This window comes from Dipteris shenzhenensis, chromosome 1 (assembly GCF_047967505.1).
Source record: "Dipteris shenzhenensis isolate YYH24624 ecotype China chromosome 1, Dip_SZ_1.0, whole genome shotgun sequence".
NCBI classification, from domain to species: Eukaryota; Viridiplantae; Streptophyta; class Polypodiopsida; order Gleicheniales; family Dipteridaceae; genus Dipteris; species Dipteris shenzhenensis.
This window is the reverse complement of record NC_141596.1, coordinates 26493558-26515261: the sequence shown is the minus strand read 5'-3', so window position 1 is coordinate 26515261 and position 21704 is coordinate 26493558. Positions and strand designations below refer to the sequence as shown.

At 44.4% G+C, this 21704-nt stretch overlaps 1 protein-coding gene across 1 annotated transcript in view; it reads left to right on the top strand.

Annotated features, from left to right (window-relative positions):
- Positions 1–21704, top strand: part of LOC147905621 (Pentatricopeptide repeat (PPR) superfamily protein) — a 61100-nt gene that overhangs the window by 20084 nt on the left and 19312 nt on the right. The window contains exon 3 of the mRNA XM_087373635.1: positions 10701–10778. Within this exon, the coding sequence (XP_087229761.1) occupies positions 10701–10778 (78 nt within the window). The remainder of the gene's footprint in view (positions 1–10700; positions 10779–21704) is intronic.

Genomic DNA, 21704 nt, shown 5'->3' with positions numbered 1-21704 from the left:
CATATAAAGTATGTAAAATATTGTATCCATAATTATTAATATAGAACCTGTCAATTATATAATCTCTCTCTCTCTCTCTCTCTCTCTCTCTCTCCCCCCCCCCCCCCCCCCCACCCACACACACACACACATTTTTTTTTGGGGGGGTAGAAGGAAATTTACATTAAGAAAGCATTTACATTCATAGCTCCCCCCCCCCCCCCAACACACACACACGCATACATTTATAATGTGTGTGTGTCCTCTATGCATGTGTGTGTTTGTGTCACTGTGCGTGCATGATTAAATCAAGATTCAAGTTTTAAATTTCAACACTTTCAATGCCAATTTGAAAATGCTCAAGAGTAAAGACTCAAAACTGGAAGAGTCAAAATATATATGAAATATACATGGTCCATGGATCATAAGTTTATAACAAAACATATAAGTAGCTGGGCTGCTGGAGCGCTAGAAACGAATTGTCTCTATTCTTTAGACCCAAGGGCCTAAACTCTAGAGATAAGCCTACTTCAATGTCTGTTGTCACCCTTATCACTATGATCAGATGCTGTGTCCTTTGAAGAGGAAGATGGAGAAATATCATCCTCAAACCAATCCGTGGTTCGCATCTGGTCTAACTCCTCCTTCGAGTCTACAATATATTGGATCCTCAGCTTGAATTGCCTCCTACATCTGCATCTCAGCCGGCTTCTGCTCTGTGGGTATTAGATATTATCTCGTTGTGTTTTGGAGTGTTTGAAGGGTCAAGTGACCTTTGGGAGTGGATAAGCTCATGGACATGGCATCATAGCTATTGTCAAAGATATAGTCCTTGTGCCTATATGTACTTGGATTCTATTTGTGATCATTGCACTTGATCTTTTGGTGTTATCAACTTACCCTTGCATACTTCCTTTCTCTCTCTCTCTCTCTATCATGGCTCTTTTCCTTCACCAGTAGCCTCCTGCTTCCACTACTGGTTTCAAAGAGGAAGAGGACAAAACCAAAGAGGAGGAGGAGATCTGATGTTGCCATCCTGCTCAGCTTCAACCTTTGATTTCTGCAGCTCTTCCCACGCTGGCACTGTGCTCACAATGTCTTCCTAAGGCTGATATCACGATGCTTTCTCAAGTTGCCTTGCAGATTCGCATCACCATTATCATGTTGCTTGCCACTGTTGAAAAACGTCGCCAATGATGCTAGGCTATAACAGTCGACAATCATATTCTATCTACGCTCCTGAAGCAGCATTGCTGTTATCTACAGCGACCAAGAAGAGCTGTCATCATTATCTTTCAGTAAACGGTGCTGTTTTCTACTACTGCCACTCTTTTACATTAAAATTGAAAGAATGCTTTTATCGTTGGACAAGAAGGCACCACTCCAGATCTGTTGTCGATGATCAGGTCACTGCCACATTAAAGGGAAACGCAAGTCTACTGCAGCTGTCACCAAATAAGATTTCGTCGCCATTCGCTTGGAGAACTTGCTGAACAGGTTTTTATTTTTGGAATAGTTGTCATTTTCCTCGTCTTTGCAGGCCGTTTCCTTCATTTCTCATGTCTGTTCTTTAATTAATCAAATGCAGATCTTCCCACTATTATAAATCTGTCTTGACAGTTTGCTGGTCATCGACTAGTTTTGTCTACATGCTCCAACCAGAAACATATTTAAAATTGCCCTTCTGACATTGCCGTCCAACCATTGTCATGTCTGCTGTTGCAGTTCTGACAATACTCACGTGGTTACTTGGTCGTCAGTTTTTGTGAGTTTGCATTTTCTCTCTGCACGATGTATATCTTTTGCTACTGAAGCACTTGCTGCTCCTCCTATGTTCCATCTCATCACAGGTCGTTCACTCAAATGCCTTCAGTCCAAGCCTCCATTTGTTCAGGTTCCGATGGATGAAGATGACACCGGGGGGAATCTTAGGCAATTGTGGACCTTGAAGTTTGAACACTTGTACTTGAAACATGAGACTCAAGTCTTGACTCTTGATCTTTGACTCGTTGCTATCATCTATGTAGTATGAGACTTTTCTTGACTTATTTCTAAATGTAGGTTTTGAGAATGTAGATGGACTTTAGGAGAGCACATTCTTTACATCTTCTAATGCGGCTTCATGGACCTAATGGTGCCATCGTCATCTCATCAAATTAGAGGACAAATAAGAAGAGGCAAGACCTATGGCTACAAGCTAGTTTATAGGAAATTAAGCAAAGTTCTTGAGATAAGCCTTGGGTTGGGTTTAGGGACAACCTAGAGTAATCATCCCTATGAGTATATGTCAGTTGTAGTTGGACATGCTTAAGGTTGGCATGAAAGGTGTTATTTTTGTTGGAAAGGTCACCTCCCCATCTGTAATCCCCCACATGAGGATAGCATGGGGGGGAGGTGGACCTAGGATCTGAGAGATGGTCACATGGGAAACATGGTGGTTGCCATGAGGATCAAACAACAATACAGCAAGGGAGGGGGCTGCCACATGGACAGCACCTCACAGCCAAGAGAGAAGAAAAGGGGCTGCCACATGGACAGCAAACAGGCTGTCATGTGGGCAGTACAAAGATCAAAGCACTGAGGTGGAGGATCCCTGAAGGAACAGTACGGAACACCAGCTTCTCTAGTACGGGTGAGTACACGTGCCTGTACGGGACTGGTGCAGATCCTTGGATCCGTGGACATGGCCTAGTTGAACGCGGAACCAGCAGATCTTGGAGGCGCTTGCATGGAGGCCAGGTGGCGCAGCAAAGAAGGGCTGCTAGTGGGCAGTGGCATGCCCTTATATAGGGCTAAGCTGGCTGGTCGGCTGGCCAACTAGGTCGGCCAGCACACAGCCCTAAGAGGTGTGCCCACAGCCCTATAAACAAGGGCTGGTGGGGTTGGTTGGAGGGGCAGTTAAGTCGGCCAGCACCCTGCTGGTCAGTGGACTTTGAGGAGCCATCTGCCCCTATAAAAGGAGCCCTTTGGGGGGGCATAATTCATTCAACAAGTCAGCCATCAGAGGAGCAGCAGGAGCAGCTATACTCACACCCTCAGGCCTACATCTAGGAGGCAGAGGAGACTAGGAGTTGCTGCAGATAGAGTTTATCCAGGGCTGAACCTTGGCTGTCGTGTAGGGCAGCAAGGTGTTTTGATATGGACAGGAAGTCTGTAGAAGCTCAAGGTGGAGCACGCGGGCTCGAGTCTAGAGATAGCTGGCAGATAAGAGACATACCTTGTGGTAAGATCAGACTACCATACCATTGGTGGGACTCTGGATCTATCTCTTTTGTATTGTGTCCATAGCTTTGGACGGATATATATTATTTTGGTGGCTTCTATATCTAGCTGGTTCATTGTCTATGATGAGTCTGCACATCTATATGATGCACATTAAGTTAAGAAGTTTGTGATTCCACACACCGCACTGTGTGAACTCTTGGGCTATTCTATGAGTCTTCCGCTGTACATACCCTTTGTTGGTCGATTTCTAACAATTTTCTATTTGAAAAAAAAGACCATTTCATTACATAAGTGATACTTTTGCCTATAGAAAAGTGTGACTCTGAGCCGTGGCAGCTTCATGTTAAAACTAAAAAACCTTCCATATGTTGTTACCATGTCTAGAATCGAGATTGGGCTTGGTGGATGTGAGAGGGTTATGGCTCTAGTGCCTTCCTTCAAATTGTAGGATCGAATGAAAGAAAGAGTGCAGGTAGCAAAGAGTCGCACTAGTCTTAGCCGTCACGTCAACTAGGATAATGAAAATAGAGAGTACAAAGTACTTGTACCTAGACCTAGGACTAAGTGTCCTAGGTGTCACATAGGACTAAGTGTCCTACGTGGCCTAAAAGGCACTAACACTACAAGTGCCTATATTTATGCCTACAAGGCACATACCATGGCCTATAGGGCATCACTAGAACCACTAGGAGATGGCCTACAAACCCCCCTCCATGGGATGGGCTGAAGTACTCTGGAAACGTCTCAGGATACTTGGTATTTTCTGGTCATGGTGGCACATGTTCATCCGAAAGGATATAGCCACCTATGAATGTACAAGGGATGTCAGATCATGTAACAAAGGGAACCAAGTGTAAAGCCTGTCGGAAGACTTCGAACTTGGGACGAGGAAGTGCCTTTGCAAACATATATGCTATGTTGTCCTCTGTGGGAAGATAGGACAACTCTATGTCTCCTGCTGACAACCGCTCCCGAACATAATGATAGTGAACTTCAATATGCTTGGTACGCGCATGAAACACTGGGTTATGCGCAATGGCCAAAGCACTCTGGCTGTCAGTGTAGACAATAGTGGAGGATGTCTGGCAAATACCAAGATCTGTAAGTAACTGTCGAAGCCAAACACACTCTTCTGTAGCGGTGAAAGCTGCCTTGTACTCAGCCTCACAGCTAGATGTGGCAACTGTTGGTTGCTTCTTGCTGAGCCAAGAGATACATGAATTGCCAAGCAAAAAACAATTACTAGTATGTGACACTCTGGTGTCGGAACATCCTGCCCAGTCACTATCCGTGTAAGCATGCATGGTAAGTGAACCCTGATCACCATAGAAGAGGGCTAAATCCTGAGTTCCCCTTTAGATATCTGAAGACTCTCTTCACTGCCTGCCAATGTTGTGAACTGGGCATGTGCATGAATCTGCTGAGCTGAGATACTGCATACTGTAAGTCAGGTTTGGTGTGACATAGATAAATAAGGCATCCAACAGCTTGCCGATAAAGAGTGATATCACATGGTGGGCTCCCATCATGAGCTGAGAATTTGAAGCCAGGGTCCACTGGAGTAGAGATTGGCTTGCAATCCTCAAACTGAAAACGATCAAGGAGCTGTTCAATATACTTGGACTGAGACATCATGATACCCCCCTCAACATGAGCAAACTGAATGCCCAAATAATAATGGAGCTGTCCCATGTCTGACATGTCAAAAATCTGCTGCAAATTAGCCTTGAAAGCTGCAATTTGCTGAGTATTTGGGCCCGTGATGAGCATATCGTCCACATATAAAATCAGCACTAAAAAATCAGATCCACTCCCACGGACATAAAGAGTGGGTTCTGTGGGACTATTCTGAAAACCAAGGGATAGTAAGTGTGCATGAATTTTGGCATACCATGCCCTGGGGGCTTGCTTTAAACCATAAAGGGCTTTTCTAAGCTGGCATACCTTATTTTCAGAATTAACAACCTCAAAGCCAGGAGGTTGTGTGACATATACTTCTTCCTGCAAATCCCTATGAAGAAAAGCAGTCTTGATGTCAAGTTGGTGCACTTGCCAATGATGATGGGCTGCAATGGCAATGACACATCTAATGGTAGTAATCCTGGATGTAGGAGCAAATGTCTCTTCAAAGTCAATGCCTTGTTGTTGGGCATACCCTTTTGCAACAAGACGGGTTTTGTGTCGATCTATACTGCCATCAGATTTCCTTTTTAATTTGTAGACCCACCGGGTACCACCAATTCCCATGTGTCATTTTTGGCAATGGATTGTAACTCAGCTCTCATTGCATCCATCCACTCTTTGCTGTCAAAAGCATCTTTATGGCACAAGGGCTCTTCATTGCATGCTGTAGCAAGGAGTGCAAACTCAAGAAAGTGACCATGCATCTGTCTATTCCCTGATCTTGTCGGGGCAGCAAAAGGCTGATCTTGTTTGCTGTCCCTCAATGTATCAAGAAGCCATTTGGGAACCTGCCTTTGCTGTCTATTTACAGCTCTTTCTTCAATGACAGCATCATGAATAGTGGGATCATTTTGTACCGGAAGAGAAACCTGCAAATCAGCATGGGGTAGTGGCTGATTATTGCTTGGTGGAGGGCCTGCAGGAGGCTCATGTTGCTGGTCAAAGTCCTCTTTTGAGGATGGTAGAGGTAACCAAGATTCAAAGGCATCAAACATGTCAACATCTGGCTTAGCTTTGCAGTCCACAAGAGGAGAAGCTGAATGTTCAGCAAAGATTACATCTCTACTGACAATAATCTTCCCAGTATTTGGTTGGTATAACTGATACCCTCTACTCTCCTGGTTGTAACCAATAAATATGCATTTGATTGCCTTGTCATCAAGCTTATGTCTCAGCTGAGATGGTACATGAACATATGCAAGAGACCCAAAAACTCTCATGTGTGAAAGTGAAGGCTTCCTACCTTGCTATGCTTCATAAGGTGTAACAATCTTCAATGCCCGTGTAGGTGATCTATTCAGCACATAGTTGGCACACGTCATTGCATCAAGCCAAAATTTATTGGGCAAAGACTTGGCCTTAAGCATGCATCTGGCCATCTCCATTGTGGACCTGTTTTTCCTTTCAGAAACAGGATTCACTAAGGAGTGTAAGGAGTAGTGCATGAGTGAATAATGCCCCGTGAAGACAGAAATGCATGAAACTCCTTTGACATATACTCTTCCCCCCTATCTATGTTGAGGGTGACAAGCTTGCATTTGATTCATTCTCAACCATATTCAGCCACCTCTGAAAGCATATAAGAAAACTTCAGATTTGGCTTTTAAAGGATATATCCAGCAATATCTTGTGAAGTCATCAATGAGAGTTATGAAATATTTGTACCCCCCAATGGCATTTGTCCTCATTGGGCCATAGACATCACTGTGCACTAGCTGTAATTTCCTTTGTGAGAGTTTTGGACCTTTTTTTTGAAAAGGAAACCGATGCATCTTACCCAAAAGACAACCCTCACACACATGTTTGGAAACTGTGTGAGTTTGAGGTACATCATTTGCCATGTGTTGTGAATGTAGCTTTGCAAGAGCTCTATAATTGAGATGGCCCATTCTCTCATGCCAAAGATGAGTTTCAGCAAGCTGTGAATCTGAAATGGCAAATGCTTCAATAGAAAGTGCAGTTGAGTGATGATCAAGGTGATAAAGCCCCTTTTGCAAAGTGCCAGTGAGAACTATGGCATTGTCATCATGAAGATCATAAACTAGGCATTTGTAGCCATCAAAAATCACTCTGAAACTTGAAGTAGTAATTGCTGAAATTGAGATCAGGTTGACTTCAATTCCAGGCACAAAGAGAACATTTGTCAAAGTGACAGGATGACTTGAAATAGATTTACAGCATATGAAGCATTATTAGCACATGTGACAGTTCCCCCTCGAGGTGCATCAGCTAAAGAGTGAAACAATTGTCTGCAAGATGTGACATGCTTGGAAGCACGACTATCAAAGTACCAGGACTGAGCATCATTAGCAGTAAAGAATGCATCAGCTTTGGAGGGATCAAAGGAGCAATGGACAGCCCATGCCCAATCATCCTGAAGAGCATGTGCATGTGAAGCATCTGCTGGCTCATGGGATTCAATAGCATGTGAGGCACTAATTGTCAATCCTGCTTTCTTTTTCTCTGAAGCAATGCGCTTCCTGCATTCTGAAATGTCATGTCCAGGCTTGTGACAATAGTTGCATCTTTTCTTCTTTGACTTATCTGTTGTATTTTTAGATGCATGGGAGGAATTGCAGCTGCTATGTGCAGATTTTGGCTTGCCCATAGGCTTGGAAGCCTTGCCTCTTCCTATCTGTTGTGAAGCAAATGCATGATCAGGAATAATGGCTTGTCTATTAGCTCGACTTTGCTCTTCCTGCAAAAGCAAAGTAACTAGCTGATCAAAAGAATAGTGGTCTGGATTACCCATGGCCACTAATCGAAGGGTTGTAGCAAACCCTTGATATGTATCTGGCAGTCCATTCAGTGTGGTACTGACAAGCTGTGAATTTGGCACCACCTCATCAATGTTGGCAAGTTGTTTCATGAGGTCCTTGACCTTTGTCAGGTATGCATCCATAGAGTCACCTTCATTCATACTGACTTCCTGTAATTGCCTTCTCAAATATGCAACACGTGCTTCATTGCGAATCTGATAGAGAGAAGCCAATTTTATCCCAAGCATCCTTTGCTGTCCTGCAAGACCGGATGTGTGGAATAATGATTCTCTTGCATGATAAAGCAATGCATGAATGTGCATTTGCATCTCTTGCATGCCATCTTGACTGTTCCTGAGTTGGAAGAGTAGTAGCAGGAGTGCTAGAAGATGAGGCATCAGGATGAGTACCCCCTGCAGAGGGACCAACAGTAGAGGCAACCACTGTAGCATTGGCTGGCCTCAGGTCAACCCCAGAAACAACATTCCACAAATGCTTTGCAACAAGAATATGTTTCATGAGATAAGACCACATCAGATAATTGGTGCTATCCAACTTATCATCTTCACGAAGAATGCCAAATAGATCTTGATTGTTCCCAGCCATAGCAAATGTGATACCTTGAAAAAGAGCTGAAAACCCAAAAGCCTCAAGGCTATCACTGCAAAAAGCTGGCTGTTCAAAAATGACAGCAAATATCTACAAATTTCCAACCCAAAACAAAGGGCAAATGCAGATCTGACCCAAATGTGACTGTGGCAGGAAATGTTATTGCAAAAACAGCAAATATGGCAAAAGCCCCAAATTTAATGAGGGCAAATAGGCCAAAAAGAGGGCAAATGCAGAAAAGCCCCAAATTTTGCTGAAATTTTTGCAAATGTGACCCAATGTATGCGAATGTGACTCAATGTCCTGCAAATGTGATTCAATGTACTCCAATCTGTCCCAATGTATTGCAATCAAAAGAGAAATTGCAAGACCAAATCCAAAAAAAAAAAAGCCTCAAGGCTTGCAACTGCAAAATTAGGACTTGCTGTCCACAAATTGAGTGCAAAAGTACACCTGTCCCAAAGTATGGACCTCAAAATGTAGGCTTTCCAAGCTGTTGAAATAGCTTGAGAAGATTTCAAACAGGAGAAGGAAGATAAGGAGAGCAAAAGCCCTCAAAAGACCCAAATTTTGAGAATACTCTGCAAATAATTTCACACGTGTCAAACCTGTACTGAAATCCCGGGAATAATACGATCTGTACTGGCAGATCAAGTACGTGACTGTACGGTATAGTGTACTGAGCAGAATGTACGGTTGTACGGTAGTTATACGGAGCAGGTGACTGTATGGTAGTTGTACGGAGCAGGTGACTGTATCCAACGTACGGCTGTACGGATGCAGTTAGGAGGCAAGTATGGTGTACTGAACAGGTACAATGCTGGTACGCTGTACGAAAACTGTATGGAGCAGGTACGTTCCCGCATGCAGGTGCGGCGTGTCAAGTACTGAGTCACAGTACGTCTGTTCTATGGCGAAGCACAGTACGATACCCTGTACGGACAAGTACGTAGTGCAAGTACGGAGAGCAGTATTGATGTACATCGACGCAGGTACGAAAATGTACGGCACCAAGAACCTGGTTTCTGTTGGTCAGATGGTTGAGCAGGGCTTGCAGGTCAGATTTAATCCTCATGGATGCTTTGTTGAGGATATGAAAAATAATGGTCGCTTGATAGCAAAAGGAAAGAAGAAGGGCACGATGTTTACGTTGGATGCGGACATGCCTGAATTGAGTGCAGCAATGTTTGCACATGGGACCGGTGTAGTTCAGATATTGATATCTGGCACAAAAGCATTGGTCATGTTAATATACAGCGACTTAAATCAATGCAAGCCCAAAATATTGTTGCAGGAGTGCCTAAATTCAAGGTTGCAGAAATGCACAAGGTTTGTGAAGCCTGTCAATTTGGGAAACAGGCAAGGAAACCTTTTCCTAGGCATGTTCAAGAGAGGCTCTGATACCACTGTAGGATCGAATGAAAGAGAGAGTGCAGGTAGCAAAGAGTCGTTCTTGTCTTAGCCGTCACGTCAACTAGGATAATGAAAATAGAGAGTACAAAGTACTTGTACCTAGACCTAGGACTAAGTGTCCTAGGTGTCACATAGGATTAAGTGTCCTATGTGGCCTAAAAGGCACTAACACTACAAGTGCCTATATTTATGCCTAGAAGGAACATACCATGGCCTATAGGGCATCACTAGAACCACCAGGAGATGGCCTACACAAATGATAGGAGAAGGCGAGTCATGTGAAGGATTATGAATGTGTTGGTTTGGTGGACTATGAATGTGTTGGTTTGGTGGAGAATTCGGGTCGAAGGCCACTCTATAGGAGATCTTACACACCCTCTTCTTGTCGATAAAATTTGTTTTGGTGCTGTTTTTCTAGGGTCTATTCTTGGTTGTCTTTTCTCCCTTTTTATTTAGCTTCTTTGGGAAGCTTCGTTAAAGGTGCATTTGAAGTTGGCAGGGCATGTGTAAAAGTAGCATGAACAAAACATTGTAAGCATAAAATTCTAGGAAGGACATTAGAGATGAAGGTCTTTCAAAATGAAAGAGAATCCATGAGGAGTTTCAAATGTATGCTTGAATCCATCATATGAATGTTGTGAATCCATCATATGAAAAAGTATCCAAGGAGCTACATAATTTCAACCCTTTAGGAACTATGAAGTTTGATCAAAACTTATGTATGCTAATAACTTAGTTGTGATAAATGCTACAATGATTTTGTTAATGCCCTAGCATGCTTTTTTGTTTTTTAATTTTTGGTTTGGGGGTAAGCCATCTATTGGATGCTTGTGTATAAGCCTTGCCAATAGTACTGAACAAATGATAATTGACCTTTTATGCCGTCAAAGTTTGTGCGAGTTTGTTACTTTTCGCGAGGGTTCTTGTTCACTTTTCTTGTGGTTATTTATAGTCTTTGTGCTTAGTGTGCTTAATGTTGTTTGATTTTGTAGTACATATTTTTTGTCGTCTAAGTTGTTTTGCATTTTCTAGGTACCTTTTGGAAAAGTTGTGAAATGCCCCACTTGTGGTATTTCACTAGCAGTTGTACAACCACACCATGGCATACAGGTATACATTCATTTGTTTGTCAAGTGATATCTTTGGAAAGATTGAACATAGACCCTTTTTAAATGCTATTTGCTTTAATTTGGTTTCTAAGCCTATTGTTTGTTGATTTTCTCTGTTGTTTCAGTTGACATTTGGTTGACTATTGATTATGATTTTGCTAGCATAGATTAGTACTCAGCAAGGGCCTTAGCGCGCCCTTTTCTCTAGCCCTTGTATTACCTTTCATTTTTTTGTGCCCTCTGTCCCATAGGCCCGTGAGAACTCCCACGGGCCTTAATCTGTGTGTGTGTGTGTGTGTGTACCAAGCTTCGATTTCGTCCTAGCGCTTGGATAGATTGATTGATATGATATGATTATGATTATGATTATGATTTTGTTAGCATAGATTAGTACTCAGTAAGGGTCCTAGTGTACCCTTTGCTTCAGTCCACTGAGGCTTGTATGAGTTCGCTTTTCTGTGCACTTTGTCCCATAGGCCCGCGAGGTCTCCCGTGGACGTTAATACATCTCTCTCTCTCTCTCTCTCTCTCTCTCTCTCTCTCTCTCTCTCTCTCTCCCCCTATGGATACTGGGAACTACCGTACCCTCATGATTAGCCACCCTTTGGCCAAGATTTATGGACCAGTACTAGAGAGGGAGCTCAGCAGTCATACAGAGACTTGGGAGCAGCGGGCACTAGGACATGCAGGATTCCTAAGGCGGCATTCTACCCCTAGACCACATCTTCACTTTGAGGGCTATTGAGGAGGTGAGGTCTAGACACCAGAAAGTCTAAACATGCTTTCTAGACTTTCGGAAGGCCTTAGAAACTGTCCCACGATCCCGCATGATCAAGAGACTACAAGAAATGCAGATTCTAGAGACACTGACTGGGGGGTGATGAGCCTATATGAGTCAGTCAGAGGTAGAGCTCGTGCCCTAGGTGGTCTATCGGATTGGGTTGAGAGTACTATCGAAGTGAAGCAGGGGATTTACATTTATGAGATCACTTTCTTCATAGACTCCGATCTCATGATACAGATATGGCTATATGCTGATGACATAGTCCTCATCTCATCTTCAACGGAGGGACTACAGAGACACCTGGAGGCTCTAGAGGGGTTCTGCATAGAGAGAGACCTGACAGTTAATCTTGGGAAGACCAAGGTTATGGTCTTCAACACCTCACACGCAGTGCTCTATCGACTCGGCTTCACTTATCGTGACGAGCCAGTGGAGATAGTGCAATCCTACACATATCTGGGAGCGGTCTTCACAGGACCCCTTTTCACTATGACCCATGTAACCCAGGACCGACTCACACGGGGACAAGGTGCTCTGGCCCGGTTGGAGAGACAGTGCTTCCATGCACACTTTCAAGATCCATCGACAAAGTGCTGGCTCTTCGATACACAAGTGTGACCGACTGCCATGTATGCAGCACACTTCCGGGGATGTGATCTATGGATGGCAACTGGAGGAGATTTGAGCGGCTACATGTGACTATGGAGTCTAGGATGATTCGGAGTAAGCCCTCAGTTCCACATGAGAAAGTACATGCAGAGCTCGCCATGACACCACTACAGATTGATGCCATCTTCCAGACAATGACATTCATTCATATAGTCTGGGACTTACCCCACTGGAGACTACCGAGGTTGGCCCTGGAGTCATCCAGACGACTAGCTGAAAGCGGAGTGGACACATGGTATGCACGCATATCCACATGGTTTGCCAGCCATGGGTTTTAGATGGACATGCTTCCCTCTTTTCAGTTCAGCATCGATGCACCTCGTGAGTCGATCCCACGAGATGAGATTAATCGTATCATACAGTTAGATCTCCTCCAGCTCCACACATCTCGAACTTGGCGGGGAGATCAGGAGCTCCCGAGTCCCCACCAAGACCTAATTCTACCACGACCACTTCTTGAGAGTCTCGGAGGAAGGATTCATTATCAGAGCCCAGTACCTGGAGGAGAGAGGAGTCTCACATGTATAGAGGATTGCCATTGGATAGATGCGGGTTTCATCCCATTAGCCGAGGATTGACCCAGAGAGCAACGAATCCACATGTTGTGCACGTTGGGAGTGACTGAGACAGAGGAGCATTTTCTGTCTTCCTGCCCAGTCTACTATGAGATCACGGGACGATACCACTGTCTCTATCAGGATGGGAGCGGCTTCTACACACTATCACGGCTGATCCACTTCCATTATCAGGTTTGCATTGGGCTCTATCTGCTCGAGATGCACCGACACAGGGAGACTCTGCTACGATAGACCAGAGAGCAACAGGTGGCGGCGACCAGACTAGAGGACACAGAGGTTGACGAGACAGAACGGCATGTCATAGATTTTTATGCTTTTGAGCCAGCTCCAAGACATAGTGGAGTGGAGGAGGAGCTAGCTGATATGCGGGTAGTTCCTCCTTTTATGCCATTCTCCTCCTCCTCCTCCAGGACATAGTTGGGTGGAGGAGGAGGAGGAGGGCACCCGCGACACGGAGAGCGAAAGAGCACCTTCTATTGAGGTATGACCTATCACAGCTTTCCTTAGAGGAGACTGCCTGAGACAAGGGATCACTCTGAAGATAGCTTAGCAAGTTCAGAGATCGAGGAGACCGTGTCCCCCTCTGCCACCACATCGTGAGACCCGACACACATAGATCCGAGACATTTTCACTGCTCATAGACGAGTCACCATAGTATCGAGTTTCGGCTTTTGAGTATCAGCTTTCAGCATATGTTTTGTACTTGATTTTTGCTTGAGCTATTGAGCTCTTTATTTCAGCTAGGGCCTTAGTGCACCCTTTGCTCCAGCCCTTTGAGGCTTGTATGAGTTTTCCTTTTGGTGTACTTTGCACCCTGTCCCATAGGCCCGCGAGGCCTTTCACGACGTTAATATATCTCTCTCTCAGCCATCCCCCTGAAGGAAATGGGCAAGTAGGACGCAAGGGAGCAAGAAGGTGCAAACGTCTCAATAGATGAGTGTGAGAAAGTACAAGAGTGAGAGGTTTTGTCTAAGTGATAAAACCTTATCCTATCCACTAACCGTAGTTAGGGATCTAACTAGGCAAAGTGCCCCTAACCTACCTATTACATTACATTGGCCACTGCCTAGAATATACCAATAATTCTAACACCCCCCTGCAGTGCCAACGTGATGTACAAGGTAGTGATCAATCACTAAAAGGAGATAAGTTTAGGGCACCACGAAATCCCTCAAACTTCTCACGTGGAAGTGCTTTGGTGAAGATGTCTGCAACATTGTCATGTGTTGACACATAGATCATACTGATCTCCCCTGCATGCAACTTCTCTTTGACATAATGATAATGAACTTGAATGTGCTTTGTGCGAGCATGAAACACAAGATTCTTTGCCACTGCTATAGCACTCTAACTATCAGTGAGAATTGGAGAAGGACCCTCCAATAAGAGACGAAGATCAGTGAACAAACGACGCAGCCAAACACATTCTACTGTCGCTGTGAAAGCTGCCTTGTACTCAGCTTCACATGAGGAAGTAGCCATTGTAGATTGCTTCTTGCTCAGCCAAGAAATGCAAGCTTTGCCCAAAAAGAAACAATTACCACTAAACAAAATTTGCAGTCATGGCAATAACTGACCTTATGGTGGTCATTCGGGATGTAGGAGTAAAAGTCTCCTCATAATCTATGCCCTTCTTCTATGCATAGCCTTTAGCAACCAGCCTTGCCTTGTACCGGTCAATGGCTCCATTTGGCTCGCTTTTCACTTTGAAAACCCACTTGGTGTCAATGGCATGCTTACCTGGTGGCACATCCACAACATCCCAAGTCTGATTTTTCTCAATGGATTGCAATTCATTGTGCATGGCATGCATCCAATGCACATTATCCTTTGCTTCTTCAAAAGAGTCAGGTTCTTCTTTATCAAGAAGAGTACTTGCATAAGCTGTCTCAACAGAAAGGGCCCCCCCTGCGTGCCTTACTGCACTACGAGTCCTGCCAGGCAAAGGTGCCTCAAGCCTACTCTCCCTAAGAGTTTGTAGCAACCAATTCGGAACTGTTTTGGCTGTGTGTATCTCTTGAATCTTTTGCATGACAACTACATCCACACCCTGTGGAGGTACAAAATCAGCCTATGGCTGAATCGGGGCATGTGGATCAGGAGGAGGTTGCTGTAAATTCTGATTTTCAGCATGAGCCTCAGCTGGGGAACCAAATGCTATAGGAAGCATCGCCTCAGAAACATCGTTTGAAGAAGCTGGAATAGTATATTCAGCATGTGTATGTGCTGAATTCTCTGAAAATATAACATCTCTACTCATAAAAATCTTGCGAGAAGCAGGAGTGCAGGGACGATAGCCTTTGATTTGTGCACTATACCTAATAAAAATGCATTTAAGTGCCTTATCTGAAAACTTATGTCGAAACTCCACAGGCACGTAGGCATATGCAACTCAACCAAAAACTCTGAAGTTATCCTGTGAAGGCTTTCTCCCATGCCATGCCTCATAGGGAGTGATTATCTTCAAAGCTTTTGTGGGAGTCCAATTCAAAACATAATTTGACACATGAGACCTTTGAGCCAAAACCTGTGAGGAAACTTCTTACTAGTGAGCATGTATCTATCGATGTCCATAAGAGTGCGATTCTTGCGCTCAGCTTTGCCATTTTACCGAGGTGTAAGCCTCACTGTAAGCTGATGCGTGATGCCTTTCTCCTCCAAAAATTCCTAAAACTCATGAGACATATACTCCCCCTCTTTATCTGTGCGAAGTGTATGCATCTTGAGTCCTGTCTCATTCTCAACCATAGCCACAAAGTGTTTGAAATGCATAAACACTTCTGATTTTGCCCTAAGACCATAGACCCAAGTATAATTGGTGAAGTCATCTATGAATGTAACATAATAGAGATAACCACCAAAAGCAGGTGTCCTCATGGGTCCGCGGACATCACTGTGTATGAGCTGTAATTTTCGAGTAGCTCTTATTGCACCATCCTTCTTAAAAGGAAGTCTTTGCATTTTGCCAAGGATGCAACCCTCACATGCATGAGGAGGAGGTGACTCCAAAGGAGGCAATGCATTAACCATAGCATGCTTTTGAAGTGTCATTAAGTTGCCATAGCTCATGTGCCCATACCTGGCATGCCATAACTCCGCATTCTGCATTGCAGCAGTGGGAGTGCTCATTGAAAATGCAAGATCGGATCTTTTCTCATAAATGTCAAGCTGAAAAAGACCCCGATACAAAGTGCCAGACAACATCAAAGCATAGTCATTCTCTTTGTCTCGGAGTGCACACTTAGCATCATCGAATATAACCTGAAATCCTTCTCTATTGAGAGAGGACACTGAAAGCAAATTCTTCTTTATACCTGGCACATAAAGAACAACTGAAATTCTGAAATTCTATGCCTTTAGTGGATGCGAGGATGATATCCCCCACTCCACACACTGAATAAGAAGAATTATTTGCACAAGTCACCTTCTTTTTAGTAGGTGGAGGATGTAGAGATGCAAAAAGGCTCTTCTAAGAAGTGCTGTGCTTAGAAGCACCACTATCAAAATACCAAGTATTCAGTGTCTCATTGACACTGAGAAAGCATGTATCCTTTGAAGGATCATAACTGCAAGTCAAGAAAGCATATGGATCATCCTCAATAGTAGTTGTTGTTGGGGTAAAGGCACATTGCCACCCCTTTATTACAGTTATGACACCTATGACTGTCTTAAGACAGTCATAGGGGGAAAAACCTAATCCTAATAAAACTTAAGAGTTTGTGGTGTGGCTCTTCACTTCACACCCGCACATTTGGAGTCTTCTCTCTCTCCTACTCTCTCCCTCTTGTACTTCTACCACTCACCTTCCCCCTTCAATTGGTATCAGAGCCTACCCCTCCCTCTCCACTCCATCTACCCACTCCCTACCCCTTTGCCCTAGTGGCCAGCAGGGCTGCAACGAGGCAGAGCGGGCAGCAGCAGGGCGGCAGCGCCGCACCAGCAGCGCAGCAGCAGAGCGGGCTGCAGCAGGCAGTGCGGGGGGCGCAGCAGCGCGCCATTTCGTAGGCGGGCAGCAGAGCGGGCAGCAGGCGCACGCGTCATTTCGCACGCCGTACAGTATCGTACGGACGTACGGCCGTCCGTACAGCCGTACGGACACCGTACAGGCGACCGTACCGTACGGACGCCACCGTACGGACTATGACAGGGAGCTGTGTCAGGGATTTTCGACAGGAAGGTGCTTTTTTGTTTTGGATCTGCGTCAGAGGAGTACATTTTGAAATTTCTCCTTGGATTTGTACCCTGCATAGGTACAGCAGGTACATTTGTACCCTGCACAGGTACACAAGTACGAAAGTACAGCAGGTACATCAGTTTTTTTTTCTGGGGAAGAAAGAGAAGGAAAAAGAGCACTCTGCTCTTCATTCAGGATCATTTTTCAGTTCTCAAAACTGTTTTTTTTTGAAAGTACAGCAAGTACCTTCATCTCCCTCTTGCTTGAGGTGACCAGAACCACAGTGTGTGGTTGATTGCACAGTTATTTTGTTTTGGGAAGGTAATGCCTTGATCTTGCAGAGGATATATGCTTTTACTGGGTTTGAATCTCAGTTTACGGGTGAGCAGATCATAGGGCTTTTGCCCAGCAGTTGATGCTTTGTATGCCTTGAGGTAGTGTGGTGCCAGAGTGCACACATTTGTCTCGATTTCCGCAGTGTGGAGGTGACATTTTCTTGCAGGTCACATTTCTTGTGCAACACTCAGAGAACCTCAGTTGAGCCACGCTTGGCCAGGGCGCATCGAGTTTACTCGGTCCCTAACTGTCCATCGTTGACAGTGCTCAAAAGGTTCCTCATTGAGTGTTTGTACGTTGGGATCTGTGTATGTCATTTCTACACAGGGTAGTATTTGCATTACACTGTTAGTTGATTTTGTCAGAGAGATTTGCACATTGTATGCCTTATCCCTCATTGTTGAGGTTGTTTTCACTTGGTACAAGTGTCAGATCAAGGGGCTTTTGCCCAGATTTTGCTTGAGAGCACTTGGGTTACTGTCAGAGATCTTCAGATGCATTTTATTCCCTTGGCAGAAGGGTAATTGCTTGGGATTTATCCCATTTTCTGTTGCAGGCTTTGTGACAGGCTGAAGTGTCTAGAGCTCTTTTTTTTTTTTTTTTTTTTTTCCGGTAATCAAAACAGTATATGCCAAGTGGTTTATGCATATTAAATCAGTGCAATACCTCATCCGAGGTGGGAGAAGTGATCAGGACAGCAGTGCAGCAGTGTTTACAGCAGTGTTTTGTGCTTTGTCAGCTGTTGATGCACTGTTAAAGCACTTGTGGAGCAGCTGCAGCATTCTGAAATTACTGTTTTTTTTTAATGCCTATTTGAGCACGGTACAGTGTGTCAGAAGGTACAGTAACTGGAGAGAAATTTTCTGTTGTGCTGCAGATTTTCTGACAGTAAAAAACAGCACTATTGTGAGTGCTCCTGGCTCTTGATAGAGCAGGTTTTTTCTGAGAAATCAGAATTTTATTCAGTCTTTCTTGACTTACAGGGAGTCAGGTACTTTCCTTATCTGATATGGCATCAGGGGGAAATGAATCATCAATTCTGAACATAAAGAAGTTGGAAGGGGCACACAATTATGCATTATGGGCAGAACAGTGTTTGAATGTACTTCTGCTTAAGAAGATTTCTAAGCCCATGAGGGTGAAGGGTGTCAAGCCATCTGGGATGTCAGATGATGAATGGGAGGAGCTAGATCTGTCCGCGAGGGCTGCTATCATGCTTACTCTCAGTGATTCTCTTGTGTACAATGTTCAGGCTGAAAAGACCTCTTATGGTGTATGGCAGAGGCTAGCAGAGTTGTATGCACAAAAGAGTTCAGCCAGTAAGGTGTATTGGTTGAAGAAGCTGGTTGATCTTCGCATGAAGGAAGGTACAGCTATGACCTCACACTTGAGTGAGTTCAATGCCATCTTTACACAGCTGATTGCACAGGGGTTGAACCTTGATGAGGAGTTCAAGGCTACTTTCTTGTTGTGTACCCTTCCTGAGAGTTGGGACACTTTCAAGACCACCCTGTCTAATTCAAATGTCACTCTTATGTATGCTGATGTGGAGAGCTCTCTCCTTATGGAGGAGATGAGCAGAAAGAATAATGCTGGCAGCAAGTCTTCAAATGCTTTGCAGGTACAGGAAAGATGCAGGACTCAGCAGAAGGGGAGATCTGCTAGTAAGTCTAAATCCCGCAGTCAGTCCCGTGGTATAAAGGATATTGAATGCTTTTATTGTGGCAAGAAGGGACATGTGAAGTCTAAGTGCTTCAAGTTTATACGGGATCAGAAAGCCCAGAAGGCTGAAACAAAGGATGCAGGGAGTGGAAGCAAAGGCAAAGGCAAGGCCAAGGTAGATGACTTGGATGCAGTGAATGTTGCAGCAGAGGACAGTGACAGTGACAGACATGAGGTATTATGTTCTTCTGCTGTAATTGCACACACATTGGTTATTGATGGCCATGACATGCACACCTGGCTCTTGGATTCAGGTGCTTCTTTTCATGTTACTCCTCATAGGGAGTGGTTTACTTCCTACACAGGTACTCATGGAGTTGTTCACCTTGGGAACAACTATGCATGTCAGATTGCAGGGATTGGCAGTATACAGATAGTGTTCTCTGATGGACGCACATTTATGCTTGATGGTGTTCGCCATGTGCCGCAAATCAAGAAAAATCTGATTAGCACTGGCTTGTTGGATGACAGTGGTTACCACACCACATTTGGGGATTCCAAATGGGTGATTACTGATGGCCAGGTTGTAGTGGCTGAGGGTTTTAAGAGTGATACCTTGTACCCTCTTTATGTTTCCAGTGTGGGTAATCATGTTGTTGCCATAACCGAGCTGCCAAAGGTTTCATTGTGGCATAGCCGGTTGGGACACATGTCTGTTAAAGGAATGCAAGAACTGTCACGTTTGGGTTATCTGCCGTCTCTTTCTTTTTCAGACTTGCCTACTTGTGATCATTGCATATTTGGCAAGCATTCTGTGACTCCTCATAAGAGGAGAACTCCCCAGAATAGAGCACCGCTTGATCTAGTGCACACTGATTTGTGTGAGATGCCACAGTTATCACTAGGGGGTGCAAAGTATTTCATTACTTTTATTGATGATGCCACACGCAGAGTGTGGGTCTATTTCTTAAAGCATAAAAGCGATGCCTTAGATGCTTTCAAGAAGTTTGTCGCTCAGCTTGAGAATCGGACAGGTCGCAGGCTGAAATGCCTCAGATCCGATAATGGGGGTGAGTATGTGTCACATGCTTTTGTGCAATTTTGCGAAGCTAAGGGCATCAAACAGGATCTCACAGCCCCTCATAATGCATCTCAAAATGGTGTAAGTGAGCGAATGAATCGAACTATTCAGGAGAAGGCTCGATGTATGTTGTCTTATGCTGCATTGCCCCATGGCTTTTGGGCAGAAGCCGTGCAAACAGCAGTTCACATTATTAACAGCTCGCCAAACAAGGCTTTGGAGTTGAAAGTGCCAGAGGAGGTGTGGTCTGGCAAGCCACCCTCATATAAGCACTTACGTGTATTTGGCTGCGAGTGCTTTGCTCATGTACGCAAAGAACTGCGCACCAAACTGGAGCCAAAGTCTATCAGATGCATCTTTATGGGTTATGGTGACGAAGGTGAAATGGGGTACAGGTTATGGGATCCCGTTAAACGGAAGATTATACGCAGCAATGATGTCATCTTTAAAGAGGATAGTGTACACAAGGAACCCGTGCAACCTGTGGAATACAGGAGGGTTATTTATGATGATGTTGGACAGCAAAGAATGCCCTTTTATATGCAGCAGCAGGCTGCTGCAGATAACCCTGTTCAAGAGGGTATACAGGCTGGAAATCAGCCAGAAAATTTTGCCAATGATGCACCATTGGATATGCCAGCAGATGGGGCTGTACAACAGCCAGATATGGTGGTACAGCCACCCGTCATGCATGACGAACAGGCTGGACAGCAGCCTAATCCGGAACATTTTATTAGGAGGAGCACCCGTGTACAACGGCCTCCTGACAGGTTTGTTCCAGGAGCCAACAATGTGGCTGATTTTATCATGCTGACAGATTGTGGTGAGCCTTCCAGCTTCAAGGAAGCTATGGGAAGAACAGAGAAAAGGAAGTGGGAGAAAGCCATGCAGTCAGAAATGGACTCCTTACTTCAAAATGATACATGGGACTTGGTGCAGCTACCTGCAGGCAGAAAGGTTTTGCCATGCAAGTGGGTTTTCAAAGTCAAAGTGGATTCAAATGCTTTACCGAGGTATAAGGCCAGATTGGTTGCCAAGGGATTTAAGCAGGAGAAGGGCATTGACTTTGATGAGATCTTTTCCCCTGTCGTCAAGATGACTACTTTGAGAGCAGTATTAGCTCTTGTTGCTCATGAGGACATGGATTTATGTCAGATGGGTGTGAAGACTGCTTTTCTTCACGGAGATCTCCATGATGAGATCTACATGAGTCAGCCAGAGGGATATGCTGTTAAAGGGAAAGAGCAGCTTGTGTGTAAGCTCAAAAGGAGCTTGTATGGACTCAAGCAGGCACCAAGAGAATGGTACAAGAAGTTTGATGCCTTCATGCAGTCTCAAGGGTATCATAGGTGTGAAACCGATCATTGCTTGTACACCAAACGGGCAAAGGATGGCAGTTTGATGCTATTCATTCTATATGTGGATGACATGCTGATTGCCAGTAAATCTCAGCATGAGATTAGTGCTTTAAAGAAACAACTGCATAAGTCTTTTGACATGAAAGACTTGGGTGATGCCAACCATATTCTTGGCATGAGGATTACTCGTGACAGGTCCAAGGGACTTTTGTTTCTGTCACAGAAGGAGTACATTGACAAATTACTGCAGAGGTTTAAAATGGAGGGGGGGAAGTCTATTAGTA